The sequence below is a fragment of the Anabrus simplex genome, chromosome 14 (assembly GCF_040414725.1).
Source record: "Anabrus simplex isolate iqAnaSimp1 chromosome 14, ASM4041472v1, whole genome shotgun sequence".
Lineage (NCBI taxonomy): Eukaryota > Metazoa > Arthropoda > Insecta > Orthoptera > Tettigoniidae > Anabrus > Anabrus simplex.
This window is the reverse complement of record NC_090278.1, coordinates 99,570,804-99,593,357: the sequence shown is the minus strand read 5'-3', so window position 1 is coordinate 99,593,357 and position 22,554 is coordinate 99,570,804. Positions and strand designations below refer to the sequence as shown.

The window sequence follows — 22,554 nt, the reverse complement described above, 5'->3', positions numbered from 1 at the left end:
ACCTATACTCCTCCATTCGTCTCACATGACCTCACCACCGAAGCCAGTTTATGCGTACAGCTTCATCCATCGAGTTCATTCCTAAATTAGCCTCTATCTCCTCATTCCAATTACCCTCCTGCCATTGTTTCCACCTGTTTGTACCAGCAATCATTCTCGCTACTTTCATGTCTATTACTTCTAACTTATGAATAAGATATCTTGAGTCCACCCAGCTTTCGCTCCCGTAAAGCAAAGTTGGTCTGAAAACAGACCGATGTAAAGATAGTTTCGTCTGGGAGCTGACTTCCTTCTTACAGAATACTGTTGATCGCAACTGCGAGCTCACTGCTTTAGCTTTACGACACCTTGATTCAATCTCTCTTACTATATTACCATCGTGGGAGAACACACAACCTAAATACTTGAAATTATCGACCTGTTCTAGCTTTGTATCACCAATCTGACATTCAGTTCTGTTGAATTTCTTACCTACTGACATCAGTTTAGTCTTCAAGAGGCTAATTTTCATACCATACTCATTGCACCTATTTTCAAGTTCCAAGATATTAGACTGCAGGCTTTCGGCACAATCTGCCATTAAGACAAAGTCATAGGCATAGGCCAGACTGCTTACTACATTTCCACCTAACTGAATCCCTCCCTGCCACTTTATATCTTTCAGCAGATGATCCATGTAAACTACGAACAACAAAGTTGAAAGATTACAGCCTTGTCTAACTCCTGTAAGTACCCTGAACCAAGAACTCATTCTACCATCAAATCTCACTGAAGCCCAATTATCAACATAAATGCCTTTGATTTATTTTAATATTCTACATTTAATTCCATAGTCCCCCAGTATGGCGAACATCTTTTCCCTCAGTACCCTGTCATATGCTTTCTCTAGATCCACGAAACATAAACACAACTGTCTATTCCTCTCATAGCATTTTTCAATTACCTGGCGCATACTAAAAATCTGATCCTGACAGCCTCTCTGTGGTCTGAAACCACACTGGTTTTCATCCAACTTCCTCTCAACAACTGATCGCACCCTCCCTTCCAAGATGCCAGTGAATACTTTGCCTGGTATACCAATTAATGAGATACCTCGATAGTTGTTGCAATCCTTCCTGTTACTTTTCTTATAGATAGGTGTAGTTACTGCTTTTGTCCAATCTGAAGGTACCTTACCAACACTCCATGCTAATCTTGTTATTCTATGAAGCCATTTCATCCCTGCCTTCCCACTATACTTCACCGTTTCAGGTCTAATTTCATCTATTCCTGCTGCTTTATGACAATGGACTTTATTTACCATCCTTTCCACTTCCTCAAGCATAATTTCACCAACATCATTTTCCTCCTCCCCATGAGCTCCATTGTACGCAACGCCACCAGGAAGATTTCCTTTTACGTTGAGAAGATTTTCAAAATATTCCCTTCACCTCTCCAGTGATTCCCTGGGATCTATTATGAGTTCACCTGAATTACTCAAAACACTGTCCATTTCCTTTTTCCCTCCCTTCCAAAGATTCTTTATTACTGTCCAGAAAGGTTTCCCTGCTACTTGACCTAGCCTTTCCAGATTATTACCAAAATCATCCCATTACTTCTTTTTGGATTCACCAACTATTTGTTTCACTCTGTTTCTTTCATCTACGTACAATTCCCTGTCTGCATCGGCCCTTCTTTGGAGCCATTTCTGATAAGCCTTCTTTTTAAGTTTACAAGCTGCTCTCACTTCATCATTCCACCAAGATGTTCGCCTTTTCCCATCTTTACACACAGTTGTTCCTAGGCATTCCCCTGCTGTTTCTACTACAGCATCCCTGTATGCCACCCATTCAGTTTCTATATCCTAAACCTGCTTACTGTCTACTGTTCGAAACTTCTCACTAATCATATCCATGTACTTCTGTCTAATTTCCTCGTCCTGGAGATTTTCTACCCTTATTCGTTTGCAGACAGATTTCACTTTCTCTACCCTAGGCCTGGAAATACTTAGTTCACTACAGATCAGATAGTGGGCTGTATCATCGAAAAATCCCCAGAAAACAGGTACATTCCTAACAGATTTCCTGAATTCAAAGTCTGTTAAGATATAGTCTATTATGGATCTGGTACCCCTAGCCTCCCATGTGTAGCGGTGAATAGCCTTATGCTTGAAGAATGTATTCGTAACTGCTAAACCCATACTAGCACAGAAGTCCAGCAAACGCTTCCCATTCCCATTAGCTTCCATATCTTCCCCATATTTACCAATCACCCTTTCGTATCCTTCAGTTCTATTCCCAACTCTCGCATTGAAATCGCCCATTAGCACTATTCTATCCCTGCTGTTGACCCTGACCACGATGTCACTCAATGCTTCATAAAACTTGTCAACTTCATCCTCATCTGCACCCTCACATGGTGAATACACGGAGACAATTCTTGTCCTAATTCCTCCAACTGACAAATCTACCCACATCATTCGCTCATTTACGTGCCTAACAGAAACTATGTTGCATGCAATGGTATTCCTGATAAAGAGCCCTACCTCAGACTCTGCCCTTCCCTTTCTAACACCTGTCAAGTACACTTTATAATCTCCTATCTCTTCCTCGTTATCTCCCCTTACCCGAATATCACCTACTCCTAGCACATCCAGATGCATCCTCTTTGCTGACTCAGCCAGTTCTACTTTCTTTCTTCCATAAGCCCCATTAATATTGATAGATCTAAGAATTAGCACAAAAATAATGGTGTATCTCTACATTACACCCTATACCATGAGGACATCGGGAAACTGGAATGCTTTCACCAACAAAAGCTTAGGTCCATTACGAACTTCAAGCGGGATGACTATGTAACTAAGGTTCTCCAGAAAGCACAGCTAAACAGTATAGAAGCCATCATCATCAGTCATTGGCTGATGTACGAGCGACAGCAAATCCTGAACATTGAACTCAGCACTGACAAGCGGACTCATGGCGCTCCTCTAAAGCAAGAGTCATACTCCTGCAGTAGATCGCACTTGTTGGCGTCTGAGCAGGAACATTATGTGGAACAATACCACAGCCCCCATATTTGTGGCCGCACCTCCATTGAGTGGACCGGTGAATTTCGGCCTGGAGGTCAGAAACATAAACTTGGATATGAGCATCAGCCAGTGATGGCTCTGAAATGACAGCTATCAGCACATTCTCACATAACATTGAGCAGTCATCCTGTCGTGCTGATGAGCCGTGAGTCAAGCCACACGCCAACTAAATCTGAGCAGCTCAAGTAGTTGGTTCACTCCACTACTAGCATGGCCTGCAGGACAAAATTGCCATACCTCAGCATGTCTGAAAACCAGTGAAGCATAGTGCAAATGGATGCAGTTATGCATCAATAAACCAAGTGCCAAGTCAAAAATGAGACGGACGTGGGAAACAAGAGTTCCCTTTCATCAGGCATTAATATCTTTGTGGTCGAATGGGAAATCATCTATCTCCGAATCGAAACTTGGTGCCCTTATGTTAACATTGAGGAGTCACGTTCAAGGGTGATGTACAGATTCATAGAGCCCTGCATCCCAGAGGGACAACTAAGCAAAGCTCACAGAAAGAAGAAGTGAAAGGAACCGTCTGCCTGCCGTACATTCACAATACCACAGACCGAATGGCCAAGGTCCTGCGCAAGAACGGTACAAAAGCCGTGTTTGGCACCATCACTCAAACTGCTTACAGTTTAGGTGAAAGCAAAGACACTATTACAGCCTGGGGTGCACAAAATTCCCTGTACTTGTGGCAAGGCATACATTGGCGGACATGCCTGTCCTTTGGTACTTGTATCGAAGAAGACCAATGAAATATCTGTTTCGACCAGCCAAACAAATCAGCAATAGCTGAGGACGCCCTATCAACGGCTCATGATGTCGTGTTCCAAGATGTCGGAGCTCTTACGCACACAACAATTTCAAAGGGACACTGGCTATCAATCGTGGTTTGCAGCCATTAAGGATTTACGTAGGTAGTTCTTTTCTCTGTCCTTTCTATATTGATGTGTGTTCGTGACCACCAAGCTGTGTGTACAGCAGTTATGACCACCTCCCATACCCCCTCACATCATTATCGTCGTCTGGTTTTCTCTGCATACTTTCTTTCCATTATTCATCTCCATTGGCGTAGTTCGTTGCATTTTCTTCTTCTTCTTCTTCTTCTTTTATGACCACATAGGATCACTTTAGTCAGTCCGTCGTTCAGGTCTCTTTGAAGGGATTGTTCGGGCTTTGCGGTCCTCCCAGTACTTCTTCAGACGCTCCGATCTTCGTGCCCTTTCCTCAGTTGAAAATGTGCGTGTTGTTGGTTTGTTTTGTGTAAGGGTAAAGCAGAGGTTTGTATTCTTGAGTTTTGTATTCAATTTTATCTTATTTTTGGTGTCTTCTGTTGTAAGGCCTATTTCCTTCAGATCCTCTCTTACTTCTCTGATCCATTTACATCCTGTTGTGGTATTTTTTGAGACGAGATTGTGTTGTACTAGTTGTTTCAGAAGTCTCGAGTCCTGCATCCTCATGATATGTCCAAAGAATCCCAGTCTCCTCTTACGCATAGTATCTGTAATGGGTTCTAGCTCTTTGTACACGACTTTGTTAGGTATTAACCGCCACTGTCCATCTTTCTGATATTTTTTGTTGATACAGGTTCTTCCAATCCTCCTTTCAATTTACTGAAGTCTGTCAGTCTTTGATTGTTTATTCAGGTAAAAGAGTGTTTCTGCTGCATATGTAGCTTCCGGTTTTATAACTGTGTTGTAGTGTTTTATTTTTGTATTTATTGATAGACATTTCTTTTTGTAGATATCCCATGTTAATTTTTGTGCTTTAGCTAATCTATTTGTTCTTACTTGGATTGAGATTTTTTCATTTAAGTTATGTGTTATTACTTCTCCAAGATATTTAAACTGAGTTACTATTTTGATTTTATTACCATTTATGGTGACTTCTTTTAGCTGTGTTGGTTTTTGGGGCATAATTTCTGTTTTTTCAAATGATATTTTGAGGCCAATTTTATTTGCAATGTTTTGAAGTTCTGATATCTGGGTTTTTGCTTCTTTTATGTCCACTGCTAGTAATGCTAAATCGTCAGCAAAACTCAGGCAATTTGTTTTGATTTTTCGGCCAATCTTTATTTTGGGGGGACATTTTCTAAACCATTCCCTCATTACCATTTCTAGAGCACAGTTAAATAATAGTGGTGAGAGACCATCTCCCTGCCGTAGTCCAGTTTTAATTTCAAATGTCTCTGATGTTTCCCCCCTAAACTTCACTTTTGACTTGGTATTGGTGAGAGTCAATTTTATCATGTTTATTAATTTGGGGTGTAGTCCAAGGTGCCTTAAAATTTTAAACAGAGATTCTCTATGGATGCAATCATAAGCTTTCTTGAAATCTACAAATGTTATCACCATATCTCTGCTTCTTCTCCTGTTATAGTCCATTATCAACTTAAGACTCATGATCTGATCAGGACAGCTCCTCCAGGGTCTGAAACCTCCTTGATATTCTCCTAGTTCTTTCTCAAGTTGTAAACTTATCCTATTAAGGATGATTATTGAAAATATTTTGTATGTTATGTCTAGGAGAGAGATTCCCCTGTAGTTATTAGGGTCGGTTTTGTCCCCTTTTTTGTGCAGAGGATGAATGAGGGCTGTTGTCCAGTGTTCTGGTAGTTCTTCTTTAATCCAGATAGAGACAAGTTGTTGATGGAGGGCAACTTTTGCTGAGGTTCCTGCATATTTCCAGATTTCCGCAAAGGTCTGATCTTCTCCTGGCGCTTTGTAGTTTTTTAATTTATTCAGAGCTTGGTAGACTTCCTTTATTGTGGGGGGATTGATGTTTTCTGGTGATGTTTTTATCGGGGTGTTGGTGTCCAAATGAAGGAGTTCTGTAGGTTCCTCACAATTTAAAAGCTTGTTGAAATGTTTAGCCAGAATTTCTGCATTGTCTTTATTGTTATGGGCCAGCTTACCATCTTCATCCTTCATCAGTAGGGTCGGGGGTTCATATTTTTGGAGCTGCTTTCTGAAGGTTTTGTAGTAGTCCCTTGATTTAGTTTTACTGAACTGTTCTTCAATTAACTGCAGGGTGTCCTTATGATGTTGTCTTTTTATTCTTCTTAAGACTTGGGTAGTTTCTTTTCTCTGTTTTTATTTTATTAGTTTCTATTTATTTCTTCTACCACATTCATCTGTTACTCGTCGTCAGCTCCAACAGTAAAATATTCTCAAATTCAAACCCTCATTACTGTAGAACACTTGGTCATGAACAGTCGAGATTTTCTTCTGAAGACGCGGAACGTAAAGAGTATCACCTTGTTTTCTTGATGTGGCATAAGCCCGTATCATGTCTATTGGTGCCTTTTAGTTGCACGAGATTCTGACTTTTGAAAACATCTCCTCAGCTCTTTACTGCCAGAACATAACGTAAAAGACAATGGCTCATTTCTTAACATTTGTATTTATTTGACTGACATCAGATGAAATTCCTCAAATTAGTAAAATAGCTCCCTTTGGAAAGTCTCTCCATCTAAGACTTGAATAATGCACCGCAGTTGTGGCGTGGCCAGTGGTGGTTCAAGGACGTAGTGCACCTGCCCGAACGGTAGGAGATTGAGGTTTGAATCCCAGTTTCAAGTCATGCTCAATAATGAGGTGTCATTGGTGTTGCCATTGTGGTTTTTTTTCATGTGTGAGAAATACGTTAAATTGCATCAGTGGACTAAGTGCCATTTTTCTTTAAAAATCTATGTATTGTGAGTATAAAAATGTTGTAATTTGGAGAGAAAGTACAATCTTATCCTGCAACACTGGGAATAGCACATTTAGCAAAAATATGTTTGCTTGAATTTATACATAATCCAAAAGTAAACCAACATTTGGTGCTTATAACAGACAAGCAGATGGTGATGAGTACACCATAACAGGCTGACCTCAACCAAGCCAAGCAGGACTGATGATGTCTCTTCTTCTTTAGTTCCACTTTCCAGTATTCTCATCATTGCTTATCTCTTAACTGGGTCTTTCCCATTTGCATAATGTATCCATTCTACTCTCCTATCGAGACCCTGCATAGGCAGCATGCTATTCATGAAGTGGTCGGGTGTAGGTGGACTGGATAGAAACAGCACCTGATGCTCAATGAAGACAATAGAAGAAGAAGAAGCTGTGACAGGCCCATTGATTACAATGGCTCAGGTAGATCATCATCATTTCCCCTTATCCAGCTCCTGCTGAGTCAGGGTATTTATGGCACTTCTCCATCTTCCTCCTTCCTTCCACCATTCCTCTTCCACAATCTTGTCCCAGTCTAAATTTCATCTTCTTCTGCTGCTCTTCACTGATTAAATCCACCTTGTTCTAGGTCTTCCTCTTGCTCCCTTGCCCTCCTACTTTGCCTCCAGAATCTGTCTTGGAATTCTATTCTCCTCCATCCTCTTTACATGTCCAAACCACCTTAGTTTATTCTTTCCAATTCTCATTTAGCTTTCCTATGCCAACTTCCTTCCTAACATCTTCATTTCTCACTCTGTCTTTTCTATCATACTTCTTAGGAATTTCATCTCACTGGCTTGAATTCTACGCTCTTGCCTGCTCGTCAAAGTCCGAGTCTGAGGTGCATAAGTCAGTATGGGCACATACTACATTTTGTACATTATCTCTTTACTTTTCCTTGGTACTTCTTTGGTAAAACAAGTTTTCTTACACTTTGGTAGAATGCATTACCCTCCTAGGTACTTAAAGCTGTCCACAATTTCCAGACCCTGACTTCCAATTTTCACAGTGCCCTTTCCTTGCCTTTCTCCTCTCAACGTCACCATAGTCTTGCTTTTCTCTGCACTGATTTTCATGCCACACTTCTCAATTTTTTCGTTCAGTATATATAGTTGTTGTTGCACTTCTTTGCTGTTCTTTCCCCAGATCACATCATCTGCAAATAGCAGTATCGTCATCTCTTTATCTCCATAGGCCTCCTTTGTTTCCTTTACAGTTTCATCCATGACCGTAATAAACGAAAGAGGTGACAGCACACTCCTCCCTGTGTTAGTCCAGTCTTATCCTAAACCACTATGTCTTTCCAACTGGGGTCAGGACTCTGCTAACACAGTTGTTGTACATTGCTTGCACCATTTCTAACATTTGTCTTCCACGTCTCTTTTTAACCATGGTTTCCCAAACATTCTGTCTGGAGACACTATCATATGCCTTTTCTATATCTATGAAAGTCATGACTTCCCTTCCATATTCCCAGTTCTTTTCCATCAGCTGTCTCATGGTAAAGATTGGGTCCACTGTAGATCTTCCACTTCTGAAGCCATATTGTCCCTCTCGTAACTCTCCTTCAATCTTTCTTCTCATTCTACTTTCTAATATCCTTTCCAGTATTTTAACTACCTGCGATATAAGTGTGACGCCTCTACAGTTACCACAAACTTTCTTGTCCCCTTTCTTGAACACTTGTATTATTATCCCTTTTTCCCAGTCTTCTGGTACTAATTTGTGTTTCCACATACATTCTAGTAGTCTGTACAACCATTGCATACCAATAGGTCCAGCCGCCAGTTACAATACGAGACTCAGAGCCAACAGAAGATCAGTTACTAACACAACGGTAGATACCAAGTAACACTGAACATTATTCCAGATTCTACCGGCAGTTTCGACATAGGTCTCTGAAAATTATTTCTTGCCTGTACAAAGGGCCACTTCTTCTACGATATTTCAATTGATGTTTAAGTGTCGCCATTTACGTACATTCTACCTTTGGAGTTTTACTACCTTTGTGCTTACATTTTCTACAATTGGCCTTGTACATATGGTACGCCCTCAATATATGCATTACCACATTCCACTAACAATTTTACACGAATCATTTTCATTGAAACTACGTATTTTTAATAGAAAAAGTTTTAGTCTCTGACATGACAGTTTTAAGATGATCATTGACAATATTCCACTAACATGTTTTTATTAATGTATATTCACTTTATGTTGTTGTTTGAGTCATCAGTCCATAGACTGGTTTGATGCAGCTCTCCATGCCACCCTATCCTGTGCTAGCCTTTTCATTTCTACGTAACTACTGCATCCAACGTCTGCTCTAATCTGTTTGTCATTTTCATACCTTGGTCTACCCCTACCGTTCTTACCACCTACACTTCCTTCAAAAACCAACTGAACAAGTCCTGGGTGTCTTAAGATGTGTCTCTTCTTCTCGTCAAATTTAGCCAAATCGATCTCCTCTCATCAGTTCGATTCAGTATCTCTTCATTCGTGATTCGATCTATCCATCTCACCTTCAGCATTCTTCTGTAACACCACATTTCAAAAGCTTCTATTCTCTTTCTTTCTGAGCTAGTTATCGTCCATGTTTCACTTCCATACAATGCCACGCTTCACACTAAAGTCTTCAAGAACATCTTTCTAATTCCTATATCAGTGTTTGAAGTAAGCAAATTTCTTTTCTTAAGAAAGCTTGTGCTTGTGCTTGTGCTAATCTGCATTTTATGTCCTCCTTACTTCTGCCATCGTTAGTTATTTTACTGCCCAAGTAACAATATTCATCTACTTCCTTTAAGACTTCATTTCCTAATCTAATATTTCCTGCATCACCCGCCTTCGTTCGACTGCACTCCATTACTTTTGTTTTGGACTTATTTATTTTCATCTTGTACTCCTTATCCAAAGTCCATACCATTCAGCAGCTTCTCCAGATCTTCTGCAGTCCCAGATAAAATAACAATATCATCAGCAAATCTCAAGGTTTTGATTTCCTCTCCTTGGACTGTGATTCCCTTTCCAAATTTCTCTTTGATTTCCTTCACTGCCTGTTCTATGTAAACATTGAAAAGGAGGGGGGACAAACTGCAGACTGATTTTTATACAGATTGTAGATAATTCTTCGTTCTCAGTATCTGATCCCAATCACCTTCAGAATCGTAAATAGCTTGGTCCAATCAACATTATCGAATGCCTTTTCTAGATCTACGAATGCCATGTACGTGGGCTTGTCCCTCTTGATTCAATCCTCTAAGATCAGACGTAAAGTCAGGATTGCTTCACGTGTTCCTACATTTCTTCTGAAGCCAAACTGATCTTCTCCCAACTCAGCTTCAACTTGTTTTTCCATTCTTCTGTAAACAATGCATGTTAATATTTTGCAGGCATGAGATACTAAACTAATGGTGCAATAGTTTTCACACCTGTCAGCACCAGCTTTCTTGGGAATAGGTATAACCACATTCTGCCGAAAATCGGATGGGACTTCTCCTGTCTCATACATCGTACATCCTGCTTTCTCCTAAGGCAGTCAGTAATTCAGAGGGAATGTCATCAATTCCAGGTGCCTTGTTCCTATTCAGGTCACTTACAGCTCTGTCAAACTCTGACCTCAAAATTGGGTCTCCCATCTCATCAGCATCAACAGCCTCTTCATGTTCCAGAACCAAATTATCTACATCCTTACCTTGATACAGCTGTTGGATATGTTCCTGCCATCTTTCTGCTTTGTCTTCTTTCCCTAGAAGTGGCTTTTCATCTGAGCTCTTAATATTCATACACCTAGATTTCCTGTCTCCAAAGGTTTCCTTGATTTTCCTGTATGCAGCATCTACCTTTCCCAGGACCATACGGCCTTCGACATCCTTGCACTTCTCCTTCAGCCATTCTTCCTTAGCTACCTTGGACTTTCTATCCACTTTAATCACCTGTATTCTTTTCTGCCCTCTTCATTTCTAGCATTCTTGTATTTTCGTCGTTCATCAATCAGGTCTAGTATCTCCTGAGTTATCCACTGATTCTTACTTGATCTTTTCTTCCTTCCTAACATCTCTTCAGCCCTACTGACTTCATTTTTCATGACTATCCACTCTTCCTCTATAGTGTTTCCTTCAGCATTTTCATTTAGCCCTTGTGCCACATGTTCCTTGAAACAATCCCTCACACTCTTTTCTTTCAACTTGTCTAGGTCCCATCTTTTTGCATTCTTTCCTTTCTTCAAGTTCTTCAACTTCAGATGGCATTTTATGACCAACAAGTTGTGGTCAGAGTCCACATCTGCTCCTGGGAAAGTTTTGCAATCCAACACCTGGTTTCTGAATCTCTGCCTAATCATAATGAAGTCTATTTGATACCTTCCAGTGTCTCCAGGTCTCGTCCACGTATGCAGCCATCGTTTGTGGTGTTTGAACCAGGTATTGGCAAGGACTAAATTACGATCAGTCCAGAATTCAACCAGCTGACTTCCTCTTTCCTTCCTTTGTCCCAATCTGAATTCTCTTACTGTATTACCTTCTCCTCCTTGGCCTACCACTGCATTCCAGTCTCCCATCACAATTAGATTCTCGACACCTTTTACATATGGTATTAAATCTTCTATCTCTTCATATGTTCTTTCGATTTCCTCATCATCCGCTGAACTAGTAGGCATATAGACCTGCACTATTGTGGTGGGCATTGGTTTGGTGTCTATCTTGACGACAATAATTCTTTCACTATACTGGTCATAGTAGCTTACCCGCTGCCCTATTTTCTTATTCATTATTAAACCAACTCCTGCATTTCCCCTGTTCGATTTCGTGTTGATAATTCTCTAATCGACTGTCCAAAAATCCTCTTCTTCCTGCCAACGTACTTCACTTATACCAACTACATCTAACTTTAGTCTATTCTCTAACCTACCACAACAATTCAAACTTCTAACATTCCACGCTCCGACTCGCAGAATGTCAGTATCCATCTTCCTGATGATCGCCCTCTCTCGTGTAGTCCCCACCCGGAGATCCGAATGGGGGACTAGTTTACCTTGGGAATATTTTACCCGGGAGGAAGCCATCATCAGTACATCATTCATACAGAGAGAGCTGCATGTCCTCGGGATTAGTTACGGCTGTAGTTTCCCGTTGCTTTCAGCCGTGTAGCAGTATAAACACAGCTAAGCCATGTTGAGTATTGTTACAAGGCCGTATCAGTCAATCATCTAGACTGCCGCCCTTGCAACTACTGAAAGGCTGCTATCCCCCTTTCGATGAACCATTTCTTAGTCTGGTCTCTCAACAGATACCCATCCGATATGGTTGCACCTGTGGCTCGGCTATCTGCATCATTGGGACACGCAAGCCTTCCCACCGTGGCAAGGTCACATGGTTCGCAGGGGAGGATTCACTTTATATGTACCATATTTTAGTAACTAGCTAATCTTTTAGCTTCTATTTGTAATGTTATTTGTACTTTTGAAGATTATTTTAGGCTGAAGATGCTCTAAATTAAGGGTGAAACATGTCCCAATTAGGTCTTATTGTATTTATGTAACCACTATAAGTGGAAATAAAGTATTGAATAGGTTGGTCATTCAACAACTTTTATTCTTGAACTGTAAATTTTCAATTCAGACCAAAAATGAGGTTTATAACATGTAATTCGCCAACAAGCCGTGCGTGGAATTCGAGGGGAGAGGGACGAAGGCCTGGGCTGCGATGTTAATCTCCGATGCCTCGCTCTCAGAAATATGAGTGACGTTCTTTCTCATTGCTTTCAAGTTTTGAAAATGGAACAATGTGTCAGATGCTTACACTATAATGTGTTTTAGATTTCCGTAAGTTATGATCTTCATTTCCGTGTTGACGTTTAAGCAATAATGTAGAGTTTGAGGGATGTTCCACCATTCAACACATTGCAACAATTTATTCAATCATAAGAAGACCGGTTTCGACTCCATGGAGTCATCATCAGTTTTTGGTGAAAATTAAATTAAGCGGAAACTGATAACAATCATCATAATGAAACATCCATGCACCTATAGGTGGTTGCTTGGAAATACATTATTGAGTTGATAGATATTACCTAGAAATGTAACATACACTTGGCAAGGAGAACTTGGAGCTTAGAAAGTTCCCAGTTCTGGCTCTAACAGTCTTGTGTTCATAGAACACGGAACACTGGAATTACATGTACTGGATTGAAAATATATACAAAACACAATAAGGGGTGTGGAAAACTTGGCTCTCTAAGAGCATTCTTGGATTTGACAGTCCTGCTTCTGTCTGAAAAAGATTGGATGAAATATACACAATGAAGCAAAATGTATAAAGACATAGATCTAGTCTAAACTGTTGCGCGTTCATGTACACGGAACACTTGTATTGTTTGATAACACACTCGTTCAAATGAAAACACTTATAACCATATGAAATATTGGCGTTACAAGAACGTTCATGGGTTTGACTGTCGTGCTTCCCCTCACTAAACTAGTGAAATAAATATACATTGAATGTTAAAGATAAACTACTTGGTATTTAAAGTTCTGGTTTTTGGTTTCAAAAATTGTCATGTGTTCGTGGAATGCAGAATAGAACTGCTGGTCCTGCTTCTGTCTACTGGAAACGAATGTATTAACGCAGTTGAAATTAACTGATTGAAAGTTTATACACCACTCCGAAACACTTGGCACTTTAATATTCTTGGATCTGAGTAAAATATCGTTGTATGTTTACACAACTTGGCATAGACTTGTTGAGCGGTCTTGTCTTTTTGTAGATATTCCATGTTAATTTTTGTGCTTTAGCAAAACTATTTCGTCTTGTTTGGATTGAGATTTTTTTCATTTAGGTTATGTGTTATTACTTCTCCAAGATATTTAAATTGAGTTACTATTTTGATTTTATTACCATTTGTGGTAACTTCTTTTAGCTGTGTTGGTTTTTGGGGCATAATTTCTGTTTTTTTCAAATGATATTTTGAGGCCAATTTTATTTGCAATGTTTTGAAGTTCTGATATCTGGGTTTTTGCTTCTTTTATGCCCACTGCTAGCAATGCTAACTCGTTGGTGAAATTAAGGCGATTTGTTTTGATTTTTCAGCCAATCTTTATTTTGGGGCTACATTTCATATTTGTTCTATTTGAAAGGTTCACATAAAACCAAAAACCAAATCCCATGGTGCAACAGCCCTGAAGGATCATGGCCTACCAAGCGACTGCTGCTCAGTCCGAAGGCCTGCAGATAATGATGTATCGTGGTCAGCATTCTTGGCTTTCTGGACTGGGGGTCTACATAAGAAAACTGATAAAAATCAGATTTTGAATGTTTTATACCTGATATATGTTCACCTATACTCTGACTGTTGTTTGTCAAAGAATGCCACTCTTCTCCACTAGATGGCATTACTTTTAATCTCTCTTGCTATAATTTGGATTTTGTATCCACACCAAGCAGATTAGCTTCGGCTAGCATTCGGGACACAATGGGCTGAGAATGGATTTCCATTTTTTTGCATTCTCCTCACAAAATCAAATGTTGGGACTGTTGCTAGTTCCACACCACAACACATCTTCTGGCCCAGGAGAGAGCATGCTGCACCCCGTCAGGGTACAGATGGTCTTGTCTTTGTTATTAGTATTTTTAGTGCACTTATAAAATCTTGAAAATACTCTTTTCTCAGTCTCATTTCTCGTTCCGCTGTTTTTAATCATAGTGCAGAGCATTTCCACTTCTGTGGTAAGTAGTAGATTACAAATACAGAGCAGTACTTCAATCAGTAAGCTATTCATGTTGTATTTGAATGTACTGGTGAACAGAAAGTGATAGCAAAATGGTGTAAACAAAACTGAGCCCACTGACATGCAGCTCTCTCAGAAGTTTGTCACATGTTCGTTCTGATTTCAAGAGCTGTCATGTAAAATTACAAACTGAGCATCAAATAGCTGCAACACAAATTGCCAAACAAACGTGTGCCTTCTCCACATCTTGGATTGGCCATTATCATTGCAATCTTTCTTTCGAGGCTGCCATTTGAAAGAGAATCGCAGACTCAAGTTCAAGCCATTCCCACAAATTCTTGAGCCAAGAGATGTTCGTCCTCGCTGATCTGCACCATCCTTTGATCTTGCCTTCTATGATTAGCTGCTAGAGGCGGTAGTTGTCATGTGACTAAATATTAGCACGTCCATCTCCTTGCCTACCCGATCTGGCATCTTGGTGATCTCTTACTACAGAAAATAATTTATTTATCTACTCATTTATAGAACGATTAGCTAAAGTACCCGCTCTTTATGAGCAATAATTAAAGTGACTCACAAGTATAACATGCTCCTACATTCCCCTCGAGTAGGGTCGACACTCCAGAGCAGGCCGTCACCCAAGTGAAATGTGAATCCTAAATTTACACTGAATATGGCGATGATAATGAAAGTGGTGCATCCCACAGCAGTTACGCATGCTTAGCACTCTCGAGAGTACAACTGTACCTCCAAATGCTTCCAGAACATGGTCCCTTAACAAAGGAACAACAGCTTTAAACGAGTGATGATGAACATCACTTCATGTGACTCGTACGAGTAGGCCACAGAAAAAAAAAACCCAAGAAAGCTGCATTAATTGCACAAGTTTGGGACATACCTCTATAAAATCCCCCAGAAGTTTGAAACAGATTGATGTATCAAAATCAAAACTATCCCTTGGATGACTTGAGATTTCAAGCTACAGTATACCCTTATGAAAAGCCAACTTAATTGTGCAGTCATTTTCTTAACCTATCCAGAACAGACACCATCTCAAGATGAATGAACGGAAGGTCACTGTGGAAACAGACAAGCCCTATCGTTGTTGAACTCTGTTCTTGTCAGCCCCTGATGACAGCATCTCCTGTCTGTTGTGGCAACCAAGGGTCTCGTAGCTGAACCTGTCCCTTTCTCTGCTAATAGAGGTGGTACAGCAATCACCATCACCAACACAGGAAATGTTGCTAGTCTTTTAGCACCTGCTCATGACTGAAGAGCGGTGGTGCTGACACTTGCGATGTTACTTGCAGGATCTGCGTGGCGTATCCACCTGTCCCAGGCCACCAAGGACCAGCTGGACGCCGTGGGAGGTTACCATCTCGAGTTCCGGGGAGAGACGGAGGTCAAGGGTAAGGGGAAGATGCCCACCTTCTGGCTTCTGGGGAAGGCAGGTTTCAACAAGGAGCTGCCCCAGCCTCCGCCTTTAGAGTGAGTACATGTATCGGTCATTTGAGATGACCCTGGGCAAGAAAAGCTTCTAGGCACATTGCTAGAAATTTTGGAAAATGTCCTCTCTTTTGGGATTGCAAGCAAAATTTTAATTCAAAACATGAACATTGTCTCTGCCATCATTACATTGATAAGAGAGAAAAGCCGCAGCAAAGAGCATTCAGTCATGGTTATAGACGTTGAAAGACGTGTTTCATGGACAAAAGACAAACAATTTAAAATAGACAACAGTAAATATTCAATACAATTTTAAAAATTCAAACTGTTTGCAGTTTTATAAATATTATTCATGTGACAGGAAGATGAGTGAAGTGCTCGTGGTATGTCACTGATCGATAATAATGTTACTGTAATAGCTTAATTTGAAACTGAGAACTTTAGTCTGTTATATGGCTTCAGGCTGAACGATCAGTCCAAAGGGCTCTGCTGGATGGAGGATGCTTAACCTTTTCATTGCTGAGATAAAGTCTCTTTTGTAAAACGCCGTGACATGGATACATAAACATTAAAAATAACATGAGAAAACAAGGCAGGATCTTGATTTCTTGTTTTAAATTATTACACTGACTACGGAAAGTCCTAAGTTGATAACTACACTATGTCTAGTAAATTCAAGGTGGGCCAAGAATTAGACAAATATCAAAATAATAATCAAAGAGCAATAAATAACTCAGCACAAAATGTTTCGTACCTGTCTACTCTCAAATACAACACAATAACTTCAGGGATGCCCAATTTCAGCAATAATATATCTAAATTTTACAGTAATTTCTTTAAATTTAAGATAAACACTGAAAATGCATTAAAAATTCTTATGCATCTTGGTACAGAATCACTTAATCAAAACTAGTTTGGACCAGGTAATCGAGAGTTGTCCAAAACTGATTATTCTGAAAATGCAGGTAGCCTATATGTTTCAAAATGCATGTCTCCTTTGGAAGTGTTTGGAGCAGTGCTTTTCCACTCTTGCACTTGAACTCACAGTGTGTTCTCCAAAACATTTCTTTGTTTAATTTCCTATTTCTTGCATAAGAACTGATAAAACTAATAACTGAAAAATATCCTAAGCCTTTGGTTCATTCTGTAACAGTCCTAGAGTAGCAACACATTACCCTGCCATTGAAAAATTGGAGGATAAGTTCGGCTTTTCATTGGTCAACATATGCACTTTCATTAAAATTACTGTCATTACGGTCTAAATCACTAAAATCAGAATATTCATCTTCCGTTTCTAATGTGGATAACACCCTTATAATCTCGGATTTGGCAAGATTGCACTCTGTCCCAAATATTATTACAATATTATAAGTCCACCTGTTCAATACAATACAATATGATCCACTATTTCATATGGTCAAAATTTTTATACATAATACATAAAAGTCAATGGTACATGACAGGTGGACTTATAATATTGTAATAATATTTGAGACATAGGTCATTTTCAATACGGAACCAAAATGAGAATAGTTACTTGTAAGATTGCGCTCTGCCGGGCTGAGTGGCTCAGACGGTTAAGGCGCTGGCCTTCTGACCCCAACTTGGCAGGTTCGATCCTGGCTCAGTCCAGTGGTATTTGAAGGTGCTCAAATACGACAGCCCCGTGTCGGTAGATTTACTGGCACGTAAAAGAACTCCTGCGGGACTAAATTCTGGCACCTCAGCGTCTCCGAAAACCGTAAAAGAGTAGTTAGTAGGACGTAAAACAAATAACATTATTATTATTATTATTATTATTATTAGATTGCGCTCTCTGCTGGCGACCGACATAAGGTAGTCGTCCCTGATGCTAGCTTGCACGCTGGACATGTGGACATCCTGCAGCTGATAAAGCACAGTATCATAGTTGTTGTAATAACTCATGAATGAATCAACAGCTTATCATTATAAAACTTTTTATCTACTGCAGAGATGCCCATGGAGTTTGACATCGCGTGTATTGCATAGTTATAATGTCTCGCTCATAATATTACGGGCGCATTACACCACATAAACAATGACTACGTCCCGTCTTTCACACACAAAGATTCATTATGGAGAGAGAAAGGGTGTGGAGAGTGACTGATGTTTACTGTGCCCTTGTAGGGTCTTCGGCCGGTACTACACTAGAGCAGGCACGTCTACACTGAGAGAATTGTGGTGACCGAGAAGATTTCAGAGAGGTTTGTTACTCTACATTTTGTGCACTCGCACCCGTCATTTCAAAACAATCACAGCTCTCACATTCAGGTCAGAGAAGAACAACTCATCCCAGCTCCTCCTTAACTGCATTCCAATCCACATGATGTTCTCATTTCTTGTCTTTCTTAATCCTACTTGTTAATTCCACTGGCCTCATCTCCCTATCCACAACAGTTTCATTCCTGTCTTGACACTGCTTGTTGCTCTGGGTGCACTACATCACTGTATTCCCAATGTTCTCAACCAGGGTTTATTATTGATCTTCCATTTCAAAAGCCATGTTTCTTTTCTTGTAACTGTCCTTCCACCTTCCACTCTTTTCTACTACCTTTCATATATTTTTCCTACCTGAGATATGAGTATCATTATCACATATCTTCTTGTGCCCGTTCTTAAATATAGGTACCGTACAGTATTGCTATTCCTTTATTACAGTCATATGGCACTGATTTTTCTTTCCAAATACATATCAATTAAAGCAGGAAAAATAGTCAAAATGAAATTCATCCAATCCTACTGCTTTTCCTACTTTCATTTGTTTGAGAGCAGTTTCCATATCTTCCATTGTAATTTCAGACTCTGCCTTCTCACATTCAGGAGTTCGTCAATTTAATCCTTCCAACTTTTCTTTATCTCATCTGGTTATGTTATTATGTCACCATCTTTGTGTAGACTCTTCCTTCTTACCACCTCTACTACTTTCTTGCACCTTCTTTTCATTTCCTTCCACTTTCTTCCATTTTATCTTTATTCCATAATTGCCATTCCTTCTTCTTATATTTCACTCCTTTCTTGCCCGGCTCCTTGGCTAAATCATTAGCGTGCTAGCCTTTGGTTACAGGGGTCCCAGATTCGATTCCCAGCAGGGTCAGGAATTTTAACCTTAATTGGTTAATTTCGTTGGCACGGAGGCATCTGGCGAGCCGAACTTGTCCTCAGACACTCCCGGCACTAAAATCCACACGCCATTTCATTTCATTACTACTTTCTTTACCCGCTAATTCTACCATGGGGTCCCTTTATCTTTCATCTTTCAAATGCCTTCATGAACATGTTCTGTTCCAGTTCCACATTCTCCACCTCAGTTCTGGGTACGTATTGTTTCAATTTATACTGAAATTCTTCTTTTGCAGTACTTGCATATCATTTAATTTCCATACTTTTATTTTCTTATGTCCTATTTATTTAATTTTGACTATTTTTGCTACCACTACTCTATGGCCTCCATCGAAGGCTACTCCTGGCAAGGCTGTTTATATGTAACAATTTGCTCTTTCCATCAAACAGTAATCAGTTACTGTCTTTGCCCTTCTGTTTTCCCTTCCATTTTGTGCATTCTATCTAAACCATGTATTGCCCACACACAATCCAATTTTCACACAAAAGTTCACCAGATTTCCCCCCTCTTCATTCCTCTTACCGTATCTGAAAGGTTCGATTATTTCTTCCATCCATTTCTGTCGTGTACCACGTTGCATTAAAGTCTTCCATGAGGTCACTTTGACATCCTCAGCAAGTCTGTCCATACTCATAATCTCCAAATACTTCAGTCAGGTTTTAATTTCAAACCGCATTGCTTCTTGTGGATGCTGCCAATATTTGTGCATATTTTGCCACAAAGGGAAAGTATAGTGCACTTGTGAAAGCAAATTGTTGTTCTTGAAGTTGTATTTCTCTCCATACTTTTGACAAAATGTAGTAGTGTATAGTTGTAATTGCTCCTGTGTGCTGATGTCACCGAGATCCACTTGTATTCCACGCACCAGCTTTGTTTCACTGCAGCCTTGCCTCATAGAACACATTGTACAAGTTAATGAGTGGGTCTCGGCCCACCAACAGCTCTGCACTGTGACCGTCCAACCGAGCAGAGGAGGGGTAGCCACAGCTCTACCGTGAGACGGGACAGGGCTAGACCTCACGGCTGTCCTGAGAATGGTTTTCCATTCTCCTGCACTAAGGCAAATGCCGGGACAGTTCCTAGCATAGGCCACGGCCGCCTTCTCCGAGCATCTCCTTCACCGTAACAAATATTCCAGCCTACCGTCTAAGAGGCCCGCCTCCCCCTTCAGGGGACGAATGAAAACATTTTAGTAGTAGTAGTAGTTCAGAGTGGACATTTCAGTAAAGTAAGTTGAGAGGTGAGAGATGACAGGAGAATGTACTGATCCACGTTCCCACTGTGGAAGTGCACACAGACAACACAATAATAACTCAGATCACTGTGTATTTCAGAATAATTGTTCATTTAGAGTAGTTATTGTTGCCTGTAATTGTACTAACATGTTGATGACATATCTTTTCTAAAAACTGTCCTTTCTTTTGATTCCCTGCTGCCAGGGAGAGCCACGGGTAAGTTACACTTGTGTAATCTCTTGTCAGCTTAGGGTAAACAACACACATCAATGGACACATTAGTCATGGGACTAAGATTAAGGGCGTATTTTCATAAATATTCTTCTCGATATGCAGTTACAGTACTTGAATGAGTGATGTGGTTGGGTTAATTCATCTCTATGTATTACTGCCTCATGTAATAAATGGGTTTTTCAACTGAATCAAACAGGTGATGCGATGTGCTAGTGAAAGTTGCAGGTGAGCTGCACCTGGAGCAGAGAGAGGAACATGTGGCGTGCCAGTCTCTGGCATCATAGACACTGTGAAACAGTGCTAATGCCATGTGGTAAGGCAGTGTGTGAGTTGTGGGAATGTTGGGGACACTCCCAAAGCCAGGAGAATTAACAGTTTAAGGTTAAAATCTCCGACCTGACCAGGAATCAAGCCTGGGGCCGCTAGACAGCCAGGTTCATTGACGCCAGAAGCCAACGGAGGCTGTTACCGACATGTACAGACCAATGTTTCGCAGTACATCGAACACTGCAGCACATGAATGCGTACAAAATCGTCAACACTGGACTGCGTAGCACTGGAAAAAGTTTGCCTGGTTCATCACGTCGACGGCTGAGTGTTGTGCATGTGCACAGTGAATTCCAGCGGAGGTTATGGTACGTGGCTGCAGAGTTGGGCCCATTAATACGGTACATGAATGTCTAACACGTATCTGGATGTTATTAGCCGTCTATTCATGTCAACAGTGTTCCCTTCCACCAGGACAATGCGCCATGCCACAGTACCAGGATTGTGAAGGAACATGTTAGTGAATTTACCTTAATGCCATTGCCCTAAATAGCCCCAATATGAACACCGTTGGGCATTTCTGGTTCAACTTGGAGAAGTGGGTTCACCACTCGGCAGGGTATGCCAACTGGAGGCCCTGCTGTTGTGCATCTGGAACCAGATACCCCGGGATACCTTCCACCAACATGGTGAATCAAATCCTCGCCAAGTGACTGCGGTTCTGCAGACGTTGTTTTAGGAGATGGTCATATTTAATAGCTTATCAATATAATAATAATAATAGTATTTGGACAGATGTAGTCTGTAACTGTGTCACTTGAAAGTAGACGTTTCCGATTTTAGTGCAACATGTTTCTGGACATCATCATAACAATTCACTTGCTGGTGAGTATAATGATGTCTTCTCAATGCATCGTCACCAATTATGGGTTCTTACATGGCTGTAAGCTCCCTGTGGTGATGTCTTCCTCTTGTACGTCGCTGTTGTTTGCTGAATTCTCCTACTTCATCGAATGCCCTCCTTTCTCCCTGATCATGATAGCCTCTTCATTCAACTATTGTTCCATGGTGCAATATAAATTACTTGCCACTTTTCTACTGCTCAACAAATGTCGTGCAAGTTGACGTCTTTCTTCGAAAACTCGCACATTAGAGAAATGTTGCATTGAAAGTTTCCAGTCGGCTGTTGAGCACGATCAGCTATCCTCAGTTTGAGGGGTGATGTACGTGGGAGACCAAGCTTTCTGCAAATGTCTTTGGTTACCTGCTGAAAAGAAAGAAAGGTACGTTAATGGCGGTAGGGGAAACAGCCACTGAGAGTTGCAGTTGCCACCACACGAGTTAGGAGCTTTCCCACGGTGCCCCTCACTTCTCACCGCCCGCTGCAGTCGTCGATAATCACTGAGACGTGAGTGTGAATGTGGAAGACCTGCGTCATTTGGAACACTTCAGTCGATGAGTTTGGAAACGAAACTGAATGGAAAAATGTCTCGTATTGAGATTCTTTCTTGAATTCACAGAGAGAAACAAGCATTCCCCTTATATTTTATGTCTTTGCTGAATTTAGCAATACAGTTCAGTAAATTACGGTATATGTTCAGAAAAGATAATTTCACTTTGCATCTGTACTGATAAGTTTTAATCATGCAGGAGGCTGAAGTGGCCAAAAAAAAGAAAATAGTAATAAAATGAAAGATAAAAGGTTATCACTATTTAACTAATGTTATTCA

At 40.4% G+C, this 22,554-nt stretch overlaps 1 protein-coding gene across 2 annotated transcripts in view; it reads left to right on the top strand.

Moving 5' to 3' along the window:
• The window catches only part of LOC136885430 (retinal guanylyl cyclase 2), a 301,136-nt gene that overhangs the window by 275,101 nt on the left and 3,481 nt on the right, over window positions 1–22,554 (top strand). For both annotated transcript variants that reach the window (XM_067157975.2, XM_067157974.2), the window contains exon 20: window positions 15,811–15,988. In XM_067157975.2, coding sequence (XP_067014076.2) covers window positions 15,811–15,988 — 178 coding nt within the window. The remainder of the gene's footprint in view (window positions 1–15,810; window positions 15,989–22,554) is intronic.